General features: G+C 42.9%; 1 protein-coding gene across 5 annotated transcripts; it reads left to right on the forward strand.

Annotated features, from left to right (window-relative positions):
• The first annotated feature begins 932 nt into the window (after positions 1 to 932).
• On the forward strand, positions 933 to 17,151 carry LOC110005347 (interferon-induced, double-stranded RNA-activated protein kinase). Of its 5 annotated transcripts, XM_020660714.3 has the most exons (17): positions 933 to 1,183; positions 2,993 to 3,131; positions 3,895 to 4,040; positions 4,127 to 4,250; positions 10,811 to 10,881; positions 10,971 to 11,061; positions 11,797 to 11,834; positions 11,928 to 12,015; positions 12,930 to 13,007; positions 13,095 to 13,138; positions 13,233 to 13,352; positions 13,438 to 13,566; positions 13,647 to 13,845; positions 14,396 to 14,521; positions 14,627 to 14,728; positions 15,088 to 15,150; positions 16,020 to 17,151. In XM_020660714.3, exons 1-17 carry the CDS (start codon positions 1,077 to 1,079, stop codon positions 16,137 to 16,139), a joined length of 1,785 nt encoding a protein of 594 aa, XP_020516370.2. In that variant the 5' UTR covers positions 933 to 1,076; the 3' UTR covers positions 16,140 to 17,151. The 5 variants fall into 5 exon arrangements, 4 of the variants coding, with proteins under 4 accessions (XP_020516370.2, XP_020516371.2, XP_065815779.1 ...); XM_020660715.3 differs by lacking the exon at positions 12,930 to 13,007; XM_065959707.1 differs by lacking the exons at positions 11,797 to 11,834; positions 11,928 to 12,015.
• Positions 17,152 to 18,244: the final 1,093 nt, after the last annotated feature.

An 18,244-nucleotide genomic window follows, 5' to 3' on the forward strand; every position in this document is an offset into this window, starting at 1 on the left:
CCACCACCACCAGGGTCTAGACTCCATCATGGGGTGTCACCACCACCACCAGGGTCTAGACTCCGTCATGGGGTGTCACCACCACCACCAGGGTCTAGACTCCATCAGGGGGTGTGTCACCACCACCACCAGGGTCTAGACTCCGTCATGGGGTGTCACCACCACCACCAGGGTCTAGACTCCGTCATGGGGTGTCACCACCACCACCAGGGTCTAGACTCCATCAGGGGGTGTGTCACCACCACCACCAGGGTCTAGACTCCATCGGGGGGGGGGTCACCACCACCACCAGGGTCTAGACTCCATCAGGGGGGGTGTCACCACCCCCACCAGGGTCTAGACTCCATCAGGGGAGGGGTCACCACCAGGGGGGGTGTCACCACCACCACCAGGGTCTAGACTCCACCAGGGGGGGTGTCACCACCACCACCAGGGTCTAGACTCCATCATGGGGTGTCACCACCACCACCAGGGTCTAGACTCCATCAGGGGGGGTGTCACCACCACCACCAGGGTCTAGACTCCATCAGGGGGGGTGTCACCACCACCAGGATCACGTTGGACTCCAGGGTCTCCGTAGAATCATAAAATCCAGATGTTGATCTTTTTAATTCCTGAGTTTAACAAAATGATCTGATCGCTGAAAAGAGCTCAACGTCCCACCACAGCTGCACAGTCTCACATAAAATAAAACTTCACTATGAATGACTGACAGTCAGCTTTTTAAAAAAATGATAAAGACTGATGCAGAAAAAGCTTGAAGTCCGGTGGTGCTACAAAAAGAGTCTTTTGGGAGCCACAACACAAGATCCAGTTCTTACGGCTGATCTGGACCAAAAGAACGGATCATTTTAAAGAGCCTAAATTCCCATGTCAGGAGGTAGTTTCAGTTTCAATTATCCATTGCATTGAAACTCTGTGACGTTGCATGATTCACGTTTATCTGAAATCGAAACTCAAGGCTGAAAAAGGAGAAGAAAGGAGACAGAGTCCGGACTGACAGGAGGAGCAGAGAGGAGCCAAAGAATCCTTCAACTTTCTTTATCTCACTTTTTAAAACATTTTCATCTGTTACCATGGACTCTGGAAACCACGTTGCCAGTCTGAACGAGTACGCGCAGAGGAGACGATTGAGTCTCGGTTATAACTTCCTCGGTTCTGATGGTCCGGACCACAACAAAACGTGAGTTGAATTCACCTGATTGTAAACCTCTGGATTCTAGGCTGGACTCTGGATTCTAGGCTGGACTCTGTCTGACATGACTTCATTGTGAATCAAATGAAAAAGGTTTTAAAGATAGTTTTGGGTGTTTCCTGTTTGTGAAATCTTTATTTGTGTAAAAACTAAAGTTTAAAATGTGATTTAAAAAATGATATATTTATACGTAAAAATTCTGCCATAAGTGTCACAGGGTCTGCTAAAAACTCACCTGAACACTGCTCTAGATTTAGTGAGTGAATAGAGGGCACAACATGGAGAGTTACTACCTCCTAGTGGCTAAATGTGGTAGTGTGCAGATGTATCTTATTTAAAGGGGACATATGAAAAATCCTCTTCTACAGTGTTTCTGAACATATATCTGTGTAACCTGAGAGTCTACTGACCCACAACATGTGAAATAAACCCATCCAGTCCTTTATTTGTGGTCTGCATAAGTCTTACAACACAGAGAAAAATGCTCTGATGCAAATGTGCTCTCCTTGTGATGTCACAGTGGGATTCTGGTTAAAAATAAAACCCTCCCCTTCCCTGGTATCTCCACCCATAGACTCCACCCCCAGTCTAGAACTAAACTTTTGAGCAGGTCCACCATTTTCATTCTCTCTACAGAGGAGTGATGTCTACGGGGAAAACTCAGGGGGCGGGGTCATTACATTTAAAGAGACACACACACCAAAACGGAGCGTTCTGAGAGAGCTGGTTTATACAGGGTCACAAACCTCCTCTGGTGTTTGATTCATGTTATATTTTGACCAAAGCACAGCACAGATGTTTCATTTAGACCACAGAGGGACTGTTTGAAAAGGTGGAGGAGGACTGTTTGAAAAGGTGGAGGAGGACTGTTTGAAAAGGTGGAGGAGGGGGACTGTTTGAAAAGGTGGAGGAGGACACTGTTTGAAAAGGTGGAGGAGGGGACTGTTTGAAAAGGAGGAGGGGACTGTTTGAAAAGATGGAGGAGGAGGACTGTTTGAAAAGGTGGAGGAGGGGACTGTTTGAAAAGGTGGAGGAGGGGACTGTTTGAAAAGGAGGAGGGGACTGTTTGAAAAGATGGAGGAGGAGGACTGTTTGAAAAGGTGGAGGAGGACTGTTTGAAAAGGTGGAGGAGGGGACTGTTTGAAAAGATGGAGGAGGACTGTTTGAAAAGATGGAGGAGGGGACTGTTTGAAAAGATGGAGGAGGACTGTTTGAAAAGATGGAGGAGGGGACTGTTTGAAAAGATGGAGGAGGGGACTGTTTGAAAAGGTGGAGGAGGAGGACTGTTTGAAAAGATGGAGGAGGGGACTGTTTGAAAAGGTGGAGGAGGAGGACTGTTTGAAAAGATGGAGGAGGGGACTGTTTGAAAAGATGGAGGAGGGGACTGTTTGAAAAGATGGAGGAGGACTGTTTGAAAAGATGGAGGAGGAGGACTGTTTGAAAAGATGGAGGAGGGGACTGTTTGAAAAGGTGGAGGAGGACTGTTTGAAAAGGTGGAGGAGGGGACTGTTTGAAAAGGTGGAGGAGGACTGTTTGAAAAGGTGGAGGAGGGGACTGTTTGAAAAGGTGGAGGGGACTGTTTGAAAAGGTGGAGGAGGACTGTTTGAAAAGGTGGAGGAGGACTGTTTGAAAAGGTGGAGGAGGACTGTTTGAAAAGGTGGAGGAGGACTGTTTGAAAAGGTGGAGGAGGACTGTTTGAAAAGGTGGAGGAGGACTGTTTGAAAAGGTGGAGGAGGGAGATGATATGTCCTCTTTAAAAGCTGCAGGTGTGACACCCTTTGTACTCTTTCTCTACAGATTCACCATGAGGGCAGTCATAGACGGTAACCTTTATCCCAACGGTGTGGGGAAGACGAAGAAGGACGCCAAACAAGACGCTGCTAAAAACGCCCTGACACATTTGTTGGAGATTGGAAACCAGGCTCCTGTTGAACCTGTAAGACTCTTCTTTGCTTACTTAAATATTTTTAGCTCAAACTAAAAAGCTTGTTATAAAAAGCGGCTTAACACTCTGTCTTGAGTTTCACGTCATGATCTCTGTGTGTTTTTTATGATTACTGTCTCGGTGGTGTAACTTTCCCGTTTATCATCGTAGCACTGTGTCTGTGCTTTGAGGCTCCTTCTGATTTTGTCATGTAAAGCACCTTGAGCTGCACTCTTCATATGAATCAGAATCAGAATCATTGTTCAGGTGGTCTCTATGTACAGATATTAAATATTATAGTTGAATAATTTCAGTGATCTTTAAATGTTCTATTTGAATGTTTCTTTTCTTTCCTCTGTCATGATACTTTTCACATCTTGTGTGAAGCACTTTGAATTGCCTTGTTGTTGAAAACTTGAGCTTATAAAGCACTTTTCCAGTCTTCTGACCAGTCAAAGTGCTTTTACACCGCCTGTCACACCCACCCATTCACACCCTTTTACACACTGATGGTAGTGATCGCTATGTAGTATCATCAGAAGTAACTCATCCCATTCATACACCGCCACTGAAGCAGTGGGAGCAATTCAGGGTTAAGTGTCTTGCCCAAGGACACAACGGACATGTTGCTCAGCTGGGGATCGAACCCAACACAACAACTCTACTAACTGAGCCACAGCCGCCCTAAGTAACATCTACAAGCTGATAGAAGAGAATCAAGCAGTGGTGAACGTATCATGTCATGGCCTCGTCTTTTCATTTTGGTTTCTTGCAGAGTGTAAACGCAGCAGAAGCTTCGGCTGCAGCAGCTCATCAGACGCCTCCCAGAAGCATCAACTACATCTGCTGGCTGAATGAATACGGGCAGAAGAACAGGGTGGATGTACGCGCCGTGGAGTCGGCAGGAGTGGGAGCTAACCAGTGAGTCTCTGAACTGCATCTTTCAGCTTCTTCGAGGTGTCGAGTCGCCATTTTGAATTGAATCAAATGATGCTTTGTGATGTCAGATGCTGTCACTACGTGGTGGATGATAAGACATATCCATCTGCCACTGGGGCGACAAAAAGGGAAGCCAAAGAGAGAGCAGCCAAGCTTGCACATGATGAGATATGTCCCAGTGAAAATACACAGGTGAGTGATATCCACCAGTGAACGGGTTATAACTCAGACGGACACCAAACTGTTAAAACTGCAGATGAAGGTTTGAGAGATCCCCCCCTTAAAGGGACACTTCACCCGTTGAAACATGAATCTGTATTGACATTGGGTCATATATGTAGGAGAAATGTGAAATACATTTTTGTTTTGTTTCTCAGCTGCTGCGGCCAGCGGCCAAAACACAAGACCGGCCTGTCAGCAGCCGTCTCGCCGCTATATTTATATTTTTTCTCCATTATCATCTTTCTCCATAGAGCCTGTTAGCATAGCTTCAAAGCAATATGGCGGACATTAAGTTTGGATTCTGGGAGTGAGGTCCCACCCACTGATCTGTGATTGGTCTGTAGCTTCAGTGGTCAAAAATATGAGGAACTAGCGTTGTAGTTTCATCCCGCTAAACGCAACAGCTTCCAGTGACGCAAAAATCGTCATATTGCTTCACAGGAAGCTGGAAGCTCCTTTACAGACTCAGAAATACAAAGATTTCACATCTCAGGGGAAAATGAGGGCGGGATGCACGACCACTCACAAATACTACCAGGTTTCTAATGATACAAAGTAATTAAGTAACCTTAATGCAAAAAGTGAAGTATCCCTTTAAGGGTTCAAGTTTGAGGCGTTCCTGTGACACAGTTTTCATGAAGCTAGGATTTACCAGCTGGACCTTGTAAGTGTTAGTGTTTAGTAACCTCCTAAAAACGTAGGCTACTGAACGTTTTGGGGTTTCAATCTTTTCACTCCGACTTCACGCTTGTTCCTGCAAGCTCCCGCTCACAGCAGGAAATATGCTGGAACATACTGTGAGGGAGCGCATGGCGTTTATATACTGTGACCACGCAATGCAGTAGACTATCTGTGAATGCACGCTACCGCTACCATCTCCGTGCACGTAATTAACCTGCTGCATTATGTTTTCTATGGCGCCAATATTGTGGCAAAACTATTTGAAAATACACACAAAGATCCGCAAGTGTGTCAAAAGATCCACGAATGCGTGCACTAATCTGCAAATATGTAGACCTTTTGCGAAATGTTTATTTATTTAATAATGGCAGAAAAGTGTAAATCCTGAAAATAAACACAAATCATCGCTTACAGCCTCTCCATTGGCTGTCGTTTTACATGTGACTTTTGCAACCCTCCTGCCGTGCAAGATCCACAAAATGCGTACACATCTTCAAATGTGTGTGTGACGACCTGCAAACACGTGTTGGGGGTTTGTTGCCCTGAGCTCAGGCTCACAGGCTGCCGAGGAGCTTTTCATCTTACACCAGTCGGCGGTAGCGCTCAGTGAGTTCAAGACGATCATCACTGAGATGGAAAGCGGTCGTGGGTGAAGTGTTACAGAGGAGGCTACGATGGAGCGTCCATTGGCGGCTGTAAGTACAAGTTTGTGTTTTTGAAATCGGTTTTATTGTCGGCCTTAAAAAAAACACAACACGCTGTTTCTGTGAATAAGTTACGTTTGTTTGACAGTATGCGCCACGACAAGTGTCACAAGCAATGGAACCCAACGAATGTGCGAATAGAGCTGAAAATGTCGTTACAGTACCTAGCTTGAAGCTACAAGTTTAGCATTCTTCCAACGTCAACATGTGTGCGGCTGAAACCCGAGGCATGGCGCCAACGCGGCGTAACCTGAAACGTGTTGGTTTTTTTGGACAGTTTGAGGGAACTTGACATTGTTACAGGTGAACTTGTTACGACTAGACAACGTCGAGGCAGGATAGAAGGAGTTGAAATGTGGTCAAATAAAGAAAAATGGTCAAAATGACCACTTTGCTAGGATTTCGCCAGTGGGGGGGGGGGAACTGTGGAAACACCTGCTAGAAGTCTAAATATGCATTTATGGATCTGTCACACTCAAACGTGTTACAAACTTTCTCTCCTTCTCCAGCTGGAAACAGATTTTCTTTAAATGATCCGTGTTTCCTTTCTTCTGTGAAGGTGAATGCACGTCCCCGTGCTGCATTGACCTCCATGGCTTCCTGCCCAATCTGTAACCGACAGTATCCACGCCAACGGTTGGTGATTCATGCAAGTACGTGTGGAGAGAGGTAGGCGTCTAAAAATAACTTATTACAGATGTTAATATGAGTAACACAAATGGCTCAATTGTGACTTCTAAACCGGTTTTTATTTCACAGCATCTCTGATGTCCATGGTAATGCTCTTGCACCTCTTCCTCATCGCACATCAGCAGATCCATCAGAGGAAGGTGAGGTGTCTCTTTATTTGTCTCTCTTTTCCTTTCCTCTCATTCTTTCCCCTCTATGTGCAAAAGGCCACACTCTGTCCCTTCAGCATGCACCAATGCCTGCAACTAATATTATTCTCTATGTTTGATTTCTAGTCTAAAGAGGCTTATATGCTACATGCTAACATGTCCTTTGCTCTGTCAGACTGGAGGACCGTTGCAGATCCCAAAAGAGCTCTCTGGCTTTTTACTCAAGGGGTGCTGAGAAGTAAGAGGAGGGCTGAAGTGAACCGTTTCTCAGTGGACTTAAGAAAAGACCTGGAGGAGCAGGACATGTCCTATGTGAGCTTCTATAAGCGCAGCAATGTTGACTGGGCGTCACCACTGAAATGCATACTGGAAGGTACACTGTGGGCCTTTTTGGGTGTGTCAAGAGGAAATGATGTTTTTTTGGGACAAATATTATATATCTTACATATATTTTTGCTGTTTAAGACTTTAATGTGCTAAGTTTCCTCCATCTTTCCCGTAGGGGATGCTGCTATAGGAGAGGGTGTTAACCGACACGTTATGTCAACACTGATGCTGAAGTTGAGAACTGGATTCCACCTTAATCTCGGTGAGTGATCATTCCACATTCAGATTCTAGCATTTCAAATGAACAAGTTGTCATGGATTGGTCTACTTATGGACATCATTGTAGCATTATCATTTTAAGATGACAGAATAAGTACCGCTGTTTAAAATAATATCATAATAATAATAATAATTCTATATCTGTACTCATTGCACCAAAACTCCAAGTCAAATTCTTTAAGTGTGTAAACCTACTTAGAACCTGATTCTGATACCATGGATATATACTCTCTAATCAGGATATGGTGACATCACAAGGCTATTCGATGGACAGCAGGACCACCTGGTGCCTGCAAACTCTATTGTTATGCTGGACGACAAGCTCTTTCTGATGGCAGGGCGAATGATGGGGCATTGCTTCATGTATGGTGGTCCTGGTTTCCCTGGTGTCAGCCCAGCCATCACACATGTTCTGTGTGGTGGTTCCATTGACAGCGCCACAGTCGTGATTGAAGACTGTCCTGATTTGGACATCCGTGAAACAATACAGCTGGTAAGGTGCTTATGGCTGGAGGGCGCCATGTCTCTGCCTACTTCACCAATCTGATAGAATACTGTCACTTTTCCCGGGGTTAGGGTTAGAGGGGTTAGGGTTAGAGGTTACAAAATTGGCTTTTCAAAAAGTGTCCAACACTGTTTTATTTACATTTTTCTTTCTTTCTTTTTCCCACCTTCCTTACAATCTATCTGAAGATGACCGAAAATTCTGAACTCGAAGGTGAAGAGCGTGACAGCGTTGTCAGCCTTTGCATGGGGTGGGACCTTCCTTGTCCAACGCTGAATAACAGGAAGTGGCTTCATGACAAGCTGCTCTTGCATGCGGTAAAATTCACTCTGTTTGCTGTGTTAAAAGGTTAACTTTTAGTTTTACATACAGGGGCATCGAAACAGTTTAGAATATCATGAGAATGTTCTTTTTTTTCTGTCATTTTAATTTAAAGTGAAATACTGGAAGTCTTATTTCTTTAAGTCTTGATGATTGCTTTGATAGTGGCCTTCAGCGTGTCTGTATTGTTGGGTTTAACTTCTTGGAATGAAATAACAGAAAAAAAAGAACTTTTCCACAATATTCTGAATTGTTTAGATGCACTCGTAATGTCGTCATGCTGATAATATTGGCGTTTTTGTTCATCCAGACTTGTAACGCTGTTTTACGGGTTTACGCAGGTTATTGGGCGATCTGCTAGACAAGTGAAGCAGTTAAGAAAGGGACTCAAGGAGACGGGCATTTGGCCACTCCTCTCCAACAGAGCAGATGTGGTCAAGCTGCTCTTCCCTTGTGAGAAAGAAGCTGAGATCACACCTCAGGTAGATGAGATCTAACTACATATCATCAAGTACTGGACGTCAGTTAAACACTTCTGTGTGTATCAATTATCGACTTTAAGTTAATTTAAGATTCCTTTTTGAACACCTCATCCCCATGTTTTATTCCCAAGTATAAGAACGTCTTAAGACCGGTCTCTGTCTTTGCAGATGATTCTTTCACACATCAAATGGCCAACGAGGAATCCAGTTTCAACTCGGGTCACAGCTTACTTTCAGACTTTTATTGAACAAGGTGTGTTTTTTTTATATTGCCTGTCAGTTTACAGATGCCTTTTTACTTCTTTCCTTCCTCCCTTCCTTTCCTTAAGGACCATTTGAATGACTGAAAAGAGAGGACGTGTCTCACCAGTGTGTACTGTCTTGTCCACAGCCTCTTCAGAGCATCTGAAGGATCTGCTGCGGTTCTGGGTTGGTTGGGAGGTCCCACCCGAGGAACTGATCGTAGAGGTGGCAAACGGCCGTCTCCCAAGGGCCGCCACCTGCTTTTTGACCATCAAGTTGCCTGACCATCACACAACCTACGAAGACTTTGAGTCTCACATGGTCGCTGCCATCACTTCCTGCGACACGGGCTTTGGTCGTATTTAGATGCAAAATCAAGGAAAAAGTTGGACTCTGGTCCCTAATGGTTAATGTTTTATCATGAGGGCTCTCCTGAAAGGTTTTGGATTATATCAGGTCACGGTTTTAACCATTTACCATAACATCCAAGGTTCTGACTGTTGTAGCCTATAACATCCAAGGTTCTGACTGTTGTAGCCTACATTTACCTGACATTAGTCCCAAAGTTTGGATGTTTATTTCCCCTTGTACACATTACACAGTAACTGTGAGTAAATGGAACAAACACTTCAATAAAACCATCTATTGGCTGAGCAAGCTCTTGTTTCTGACATTAATTAAGTTTTACCTGTCAACATGACAAATAAAATATGTAATATTATCAACAGTTCTTTGTCATGCCTTCACACTCATATTACCAAGATGCAGTTTTTTTTTCACATTGCTTCATGGGTATCTTCTACTCGAGTAAAGTAACTGAATTCTTCCTCAACCATTGATGTCACCTTAACAGTTATTTGTTTCTTCTTTTTTTTAGATTTATTTTTTGACTTTTTGTGCCTTTATTTGAGAGACAGGAAGGTGGACAGAGTCGGAAATAAGAGAGAGAGAGAGAGAGAGAGAGAGAGAGTGGGGAATGACATGCAGGAGAGAACCCACAGGCCGGACCTGAACCCAACCTCCCGCCTTTTTAAGGACCCGTAAAAACTTCAAAATTCATAAGTTGGAGTATTACCGAACGTAGTTTATGTGGTCTAACAAAACACCAACATCTCTTAAACTTGTGTTAACCACAGACCTTATTTCAGGCGTCTAGGGGCGGCTGTTACTTATTTACTTCTGGGTTTTAGGACTCATTCCTGTGGTGCACTATGGACACTACGGCTATGTTCATAAAGCATGCCCTACTTATTAAATCTTGCTCTTAATTAACAGCATGTCTTACTACTGTAAGGACTTCACTGTAGGAAAAAGTCATATGGTTTGTGCATTATAAAGTGCCATAAGGAAAGCAGAGCCCAAAAGGTAGACATCAGTTGTTTCAAAAGGTAATGATGATTTGTGAAAGTCCAGAATCTTTTTCTTTACTGCCTATAATAAGATTTTTTTATGGCTGTTATATACATTAGGCGTTGCTGAATGAGGTAATCTTATCAGGCACTGGATATACAGTCTCATGCACTATCTATAAGAAGTAGGTAAACCCATCTTTGCTTAAGCTTAGTCAGACTTAAAATGCTTTTGAAGCTTCTTAATAGGATTCTAGCCGGGCATCTTCTTTTCTTTCATCAAAGATTTTTCTTTGGTTCCCAGAAATGTCCTTTTTCTTTCTCTTTCTCTTTGTCTTTGGGTGTGTTCTCAGAGAAAAGATAATTTCCACACACCGACAAGTATCAGCACATCTCCAACTGAGCTACCTCTGAATCAAAAGGTTCCTCTGAGTGCCCGTCACACAGAGACGCATCGCATTAGGCGTGGCCGCTCCAAAAAACGCCTGAGCGCATCTGGAGAGTAAATCCGCTGGGACCGCCTACGCGTGCACACGGGTAGTCAAAAAAAATAAGTGTGGAAAAATGGATTTGAGCAAACATAGAGCTCTCGTTGATGCTTTACTCCGAGACGAGGACGGGCTGAAATATCATAAACAGTGGAGGTAAAGCCCCCAAACACGTGTTGGGGGTTTGTTGCCCTGAGCTCAGGCTCAGAAAAACAAGGGTTCTGCGGGTCTCTGAGTGATCGGGTTCTAACAGGGACATTGGCCATTCAATAATTTTACCTTGCATTGTGTCACCTTTTGTCTCCATTTTAGACGCCTACCTCATCAACAGTGCCTAAAGATGATGGAGCATCACCCATGTTGTCTGCACGCTCAGCTGCACGGTAAGGCACATATTTCTTTAAGTAATCACAGCGCACAAAATAAATAAATACTAAAAGATCTGTCCTCGTCCTCACTCGTCTCGCCTCAGGACGTCCGATGAATCATCACCACAGAGCACATCAGGCAGCACCAGTGACTCGATCGTTTTCGCTCATTCATCAAACTCTTCCGGGGCTCAGGTGTGTTCTTTCAACATCTTAAATGTCCACACCTTTTTAAAAATGACTCATGATATTTAAAGAACCACAGCAGAGCAGCAGCAGCTTTTTAAAACCAAGACAGGAAAGTTTCAGGAAAGATGTGTAGAGAGGTAGATGATAAAGGTATCTTACTATCTGATCATTAAGGAAACATGCTATGTTGAAGTGCTGGCTTCTCTGACAACAATGCAGCAGCCAGTATGTCCTCCTTCTAACTTTAGATTCTGCTCCTGAATGCTCTGGATTTGTTTGGACCAGAGAAGGTAGGCGCTTTTAAGACCCCCCCCCACACGGCCGTTTTGGACGCCCCTCGGTTTGCCAGATATGATAGCAGTTATCAGGTCAACAGGTGTTGGAGCGATGGAAGCGGTCAAGAGAAGTGGTTCAGATAGAAGTGATTGTACCCGACCTAAAAAGCCTCTGCATGTTTCTAATAAGCTCCACGAGCAGAAACGTGCTCAAACTAGGATCAATATTGGAGATGCTTTTGAAAAATGGAGAGAGGTTAGAACACAGAAAGGTTTACAGACCCATGCAGAGCTGGATAAACACTGAAGCTTCAGAGTCCACCACATGGTGACCTGAGTGAGCATCCACTCTACAGAGGAGGGGAGACAGCTCTCTATGGTGTTTAGAATTTAGACTGCAGTACTCATTTTAAACACTAGGGGTCAGAGTTACATACTGCTCCTTTAACTTTTTTTTTAATTGTAGATGTCCTTGGGTTTTTCTGAAGTTGGAGCATCGAGCAGGTATTCAACTAAACTTCAATCTGATGTATTGACTGGAGGATTGCAAAGATTGTAAAGCTCTATTCATTTCCTTTAATTATTATTTCTTCCTAGTGAATCTTATTCATCGTCACCAAGAATGCAGCGATACCCAAACAGCTCCGGAGTAGGCACTGCTTCCCCCAGCCCGTCTATGGAAGAGGTTTGTACTTCCTGTCCAATCTTAATATCTGTGTTTTAGTTCAGAGTAAAATCAACACTTTCATAATCAGCTTGTGTTCCATTCTGGTTTCAAAGCATTGAAACGGCACTTTGAAAGGTTTTTATTGACCTCTTATTGGCTGCTCAGTCTGATGATTGAGCCGCTCTTATGTCTTTATGTTTCACAGCCACTTTATCCACAGTAGACCCATGCAGAAAAAACCTGCAGTTCCTCAAGTGTCCACTTGAGGCTGGCTGCAAAAACAAAGGAATCCCCCACATGTTCAGGGGGGATTTTTTTTTTGATTGTTGTGTTTGTTAGCCAGGAGGCTTGAGGCTCATCGATGCTCGACGTCTACGTTCATTTCCGCCGTATTTATAGAAGCTCATGGATATGGACCAAACGTTGCAATACCACTGAAAATCGTGGGGGCAGTATCGAGCCGCGTGGACAACAGTTCAAGCAAGGCCAACAATACACAATGAAGAAGAATACTTGTGAAAATGTTTGAACTTTCTGATTACAGATTATGTGAGCTGGTTATGATCTGTAGATATAAATATGATGTTAGCTCGCCCGGGCGCCGACAACGACAACTCCTACATGTCAGGTCTGTGAGACAGCGCCCTCTATCCCAACATAAAGGACCCGTGGGAGTATATTAGTAGTGACAGTTATATCGTTTAAAACAAACGTCTCCATTTCCATAAAAAGGAAGCAAAAATGAGCCTTTAAAGTCCGCCTAAGCTCCGCCTCTTCGCCTGTTGGGCGGCTGTGGTTCAGTGGTAGTCGGACACCTCTCGACCGGAAGGTCGGGGGTCGAGGGCTCCTGCAGCCACATCTCTGCTGTGTCCTTTGGCAAGACACTTTACCCCCCAAAAAATAGAATTTTCTAACCGTGTTCTCTACTTCAGCTCTGCCGTGAAACAGACAGGTTGAAAGTTCAGACGGGTGACGGCCAATATGCCAAACGGCCGAGCCCACACCGACAGGTACCATCACACTGGCTTCTTCCCCCTTTTTCAAACAACTCAACACAGCAGGTTTCAAAACTGAATATATCTTCTTTATTCTCTAAGGACGTCAATCAGAAGAAAAAGAATGAGACGTTTCCCTCAAGAAGGTGAGAAAAACAACGTGTTAGATGTTTGCACTCTTCCATCTTTATTCTTTCCTCATCTCATCTGAAATATTTTAATGTGCTTTACTTTTTACAGCTTTACCGCAGACTTTGATACCATCCAGGAAATTAGCAGTGGAGCTTATGGTTGTGTGTTCAAGGCCAGAGAAAAACTATTGGAAAAGGATTTTGCTGTGAAGATCGTCCTCCATCAGAAGTATGCAGACGTCTGGTTCATGAGCAGCTTTTGTCAGAAAGTATTTTGTCGACAGTTTCATTATTTTTCTTCTCGTGTCCATCAGGAAATCTCTTGAAGAGGTGCTTACTTTATCAGACCTCCTACACTCGAACGTCATCCGCTACTTCACATGTTGGACAGAAGATTCAGGATACCAGTGGAAGGATTTAGTTGGCAGGGGCAGCACTTTCCTGTAAGTCTCATGCAAACAACCTCATCTTCAGTTTTTAATTTCAGATTAAAAGACAGTAACGTAATCTTCTCATTTTACAGGTCGGCAAACAACTCAAAGTTCCTCTACATTCAGATGGAGTTATGTGAAACCAAAACCCTGGAGGACTGGATTCAAGAGAAGAACACTGAGTCTCTGACAGACTTAGAGAGAAGAGAACAAAGTCTCCACATCGCTGATCAAATATTCAGTGGAGTCGAGTACATTCATTTCATGAAGAGAATCCACAGGGACCTGAAGGTAACACCTCACTCAGTGCAGCTGTGTTCAGCTGAGACAAAGCTGAAGAGTTGTTAGAGTGAAAAAATGAGAGTCTGCTGAGAGTTGGTGGTAACTGCGCCACAGTTTTAATGAGAGAGGTCATGCTCACATGCTCATGACTATTATTAATATAACCCGAGGTTAAATCAGTCCAGAGCTCCATTAGCATGAGAGTGCTCCATGTAGAGGAAAGCTGCAGAGAGCTTCTCTCCACACTCAACAAGAGCAAACTAGACCTGAGGTTAAATGATGAGCACGTTTTGGAGCGATTAGCGACTGCGATCCATTCTAACACTTCTTGTAAATGATACCAGCAGCTATCTGATATTTATTTAGCAGTGTAGTAGCAGCACCACTCCGACATCTGTCCTGACACAGTGTTTGGTTTTCATTGCACAGCGTAGCACCCTAAGAAAGATCCTCCTGCAAACTAGAGGCAAAGACTCTTAATCCATCAGTTATCTAATAAAATCTTTGAGTACACACAGGTTCCTTTTTCTAACATCTGTTTTTGTTTTTTACCGGTTAGCCTGCAAACATCCTGTTTGGCCTGGAGGGACAGGTGAAGATCGGGGACTTTGGTCTGGTCACCAGAGATGATCTTTTGAACAAAACAACATATGCAGGAACCCCCAATTACATGGCCCCTGAACAAGTGAGCTGGTCTGAGATCGTAGTGACTGGAGCTTGAACTAGAAGCTGAAGCTTTGAGCGATAACATCAGACTATTAAAGCTGCATCATATTTTTCTCCATCACAGAAAACTGGGCAGACCTATAATCGAAAGGTGGACATATATGCTCTGGGTTTGGTTTTCTTGGAACTCCTGTGGAAACTCCCGACTGGCCACGAAAGAGCAGAGGTGAGTGTTTCATATGACAGTGTGTCGTTTTCTGATTACAGAAAAACTTATGTATAAGCTAACTGGAGCTAACTGGAGCTAACTGGAGCTAACTGGAGCTAACTGGAGAAAGAAGAACAGAGAGATGATAATCAAAGTTCACTTTGCTCCGACATGTAATCAGTCTCTCTCTCTCTGAATCTCACGATTAACTATTGAAATTCAGCATTTAATCGCAACACCAGCTCCTGTAATGTGTAGTATGAGTTTACTGTTTTTATTGGTAACATTGAACGCAGCATAATATGAATATTTAGTAACGTTCAAGCCGTCTAACCTGTTTTGTTTTTGTCCTTCTTCTTTCCCTACATGAACATCAGGTGTTTGAAAAGGCCAAGCGCCAGAAGTTTCCCCCTGAGTTTACTGGACGTTTCCTCTCAGAGGTAGATCGCAATGTTCTTCTAGTCCAAAATCAAAACCAGAATAAGTCCCACTGCACAAAGTGTTGATGTCTTTACATTTAGCCTCCAAAAGGCGTGCTCAGCGGCACATCGTCAGCTTAGCTTCTGTGACCCCTGATTGGCTGTTCTGAGAAGACGTGAAAAAGCATGTTTTAGTTCAATATTTGTAATAGAGCTCAACAGTGTCGTTCTGGAAGTAAAAATCCCATTCATTTTCTCCATAGTGGATTTGATGATTAGCGATGATGTCATAAACCACCACAGGTAGACTGACCACGAGCTCCCTGAGTGTGAGACGATGGTTTAAGCTCCTGTAGGAGACACGGGTTCGTCTGACATCAACCTTAAAGAGAAACATGGTTTATTTATGATATCAGGGAGAAGAACTACACTACCCATGACCATAGAGTGTCACAGCACTGTCTCTGATTGGTGGAGCTACCTGTTACCATGGCAATGTTTCCTGCCCCTCGGCACTGCATGCAAACAGATAGTTATGCTTGCAGGCCTAACAGTATAAACACGACTAAAGTTACACTGAAGAACAGGGATAATTCGCAATGCATTGTGGGATATGTAGTCCCTCGACTCAGGAAGAAAACTATCCATATAGTCTTGTACCTTTGCCTTCTTCTCCGTTTTAAAGCTGTTTTGGCGCCAAATCAAATACTGTCTACTATAGTCATGGGTATAGGGGTAGCTTGTTGTCATGGTTACAGGCTGAGGTCTCTTGACGACGTAGGATTTGAACGGGGAAATTTACTTCCTGAACCAGGTGCGCCGAAAAAGAGGGCAGTCACTGTTGAGCTCTTTTGTCTCATCAGCAGGTTTTATTTATTTTTATTCCGCAGGTTCAAATCATCAAGTCGATGCTGAGCGAGAAGCCAGAGGAGCGACCTGAAGCGAGCGAGGTGAGAGCCAAGCTGAAGCGGCGAGCTGAGAGAAGGCTGCAGGAGGACATGACGGTCTGAATATCCAAGAAGAACGTTTGATTTGCACATTTCTCTTTCCTTTCGCTGATGGCTTGAGATGATTTGAGGCGCTGCCTCGTGGTGGTGGGCGGATCTGAAATTAAAATGATTTGATTGGATCTGGAGTCCAGACTTTGAGGACTCATGACTCAACGTTACCTGGACCTGGTTGTCATGACTACACACATGACTGCAGACTTGGACGTTGAGAGCTTTTAAAATTTGATGTGTGATTTTTTTAATGCATTGAACGCCACTTATACAGGCGTGAGACATAAAGGTGGAGGTTTGTTTACCTTGTGAATTCTTTTAATCCCACTTGTTGTTTGTGATCCTCTGTCAGTGTATCCATTGTCCCGTCTTCAACACGTGATGTTTGGCTGCTGTTTCAGAAAGCAGCTTCAGTTCACACTCTGAGTCCGTTCACCCTGAAAAGAGGGGGACTCTGGGTTTTCTGTTTCAGTACGGGAGGTCACTGAAACCCGAGAAAGAGGGGTCACTTAGGGTGGTTTCACATTAGGGATCCGCTAGACCCCAAAGTCCAGTTCATTTAATCAGTGTGAACACAAACATACTGTACTCGGGTACCATGCCTGAGTCCGCTTGAAGAGGGGGTCTCGGGTTAGATTCATGTGTACTCGAGTACGGTCTGATGAGATTTGTGCTCAAACCAGGAAGTGGACCGCTATAAGAGGTCATTCTAAATGGCCCCTATCGCTTTACAAGCTGTGGCCCCCACGAGAGCTCAGAGTCAGACTGAGAGTTTGCTGAACCTGCTTTCTGAATCCCCCCCCTCCCCCCGGTCTCTGGATGACTTTAAGTGTTTAAATTCAGATTAAATAGAATAAAATAACCTTCTTTTATGTCAACATGAAATCATGAACTGTTTATCAAACTTTTTAAAAAGTGACTTTTCCCTGAATTCGTCATCAGCAGACTTTTGAATCATTGCTGGAAGTGTTTTGATCTTTTTACATCCTTGGGTTAATAAAATAAAGGTTCAAAGGGTAAAGTGTCTCGTTTCTGTATGTGTATATCGGTCTATGTGCAGGTCAGTCACTTCATGAAATAAGAGACCAACAGGGTTCCCCGTGCACAGGAAGTCGACCTCCTCAGAGGCTGGTCGGTTGCAGGAACATTCAGTGACAAAATAATAGACTGTCTGTATCCGAATTGCCAATTACCTACTCAATCTGTCAGTATGCAGTACGTACTATCTGCTGTATACTGTTAGTACCTACTCTTCAGTATGCACACACAGTAGGCAGATATTTGTTCCTACTTCTTCTGATTCATTCAGTGAGGAAGTGACGTCATTTACGTTTCCCAAACCGGCCGCATCCACCCGTTTTTTGTTTTGTTTTGTTTATCTTTATTCAAGAAGAGTAATGCTCATATACAGTCAGGTAAACAACAAACAATATCACAATGTAAATCAAGTAAAAGATTAAATAACTAAATAACATCCAGTACATAAAGAACAAATGAAAGACAGTAATATACAGAATATAAAATAAACCAATGAAGACACATTTAAATAGTGAAATCATTATTTAAATAGTGACATCATTATTTAAAGAGTGACATCATTATTTAAATAGTGAAATCATTATTTAAATAGAGAAATCATTATTTAAATAGTTAAATCATTATTTAAATAGTGACATCATTATTTAAATAGTGACATCATTATTTAAATAGTGACATCATTATTTAAAGAGTGACATCATTATTTAAATAGTGAAATCATTATTTAAATAGTGAAATCATTATTTAAATAGTGACATCATTATTTAAATAGTGAACTCATTATTTAAATAGTGAACTCATTATTTAAATAGTGAAATCATTATTTAAATAGAGAAATCATTATTTAAATAGTTAAATCATTATTTAAATAGTGAAATCATTATTTAAATAGTGAACTCATTATTTAAATAGTGACATCATTATTTAAATAGTGACATCATTATTTAAATAGTGACATCATTATTTAAATAGTTAAATCATTATTTAAATAGTTAAATCATTATTTAAATAGAGGGAGAAAGGTTTTATAATAATGCAGATATTTGTTATATTTTCTGTTGTTAATTTAAAGTAGT

The sequence above is a fragment of the Labrus bergylta genome, chromosome 10 (assembly GCF_963930695.1).
Source record: "Labrus bergylta chromosome 10, fLabBer1.1, whole genome shotgun sequence".
In the NCBI taxonomy this organism is placed as follows: Eukaryota; Metazoa; Chordata; class Actinopteri; order Labriformes; family Labridae; genus Labrus; species Labrus bergylta.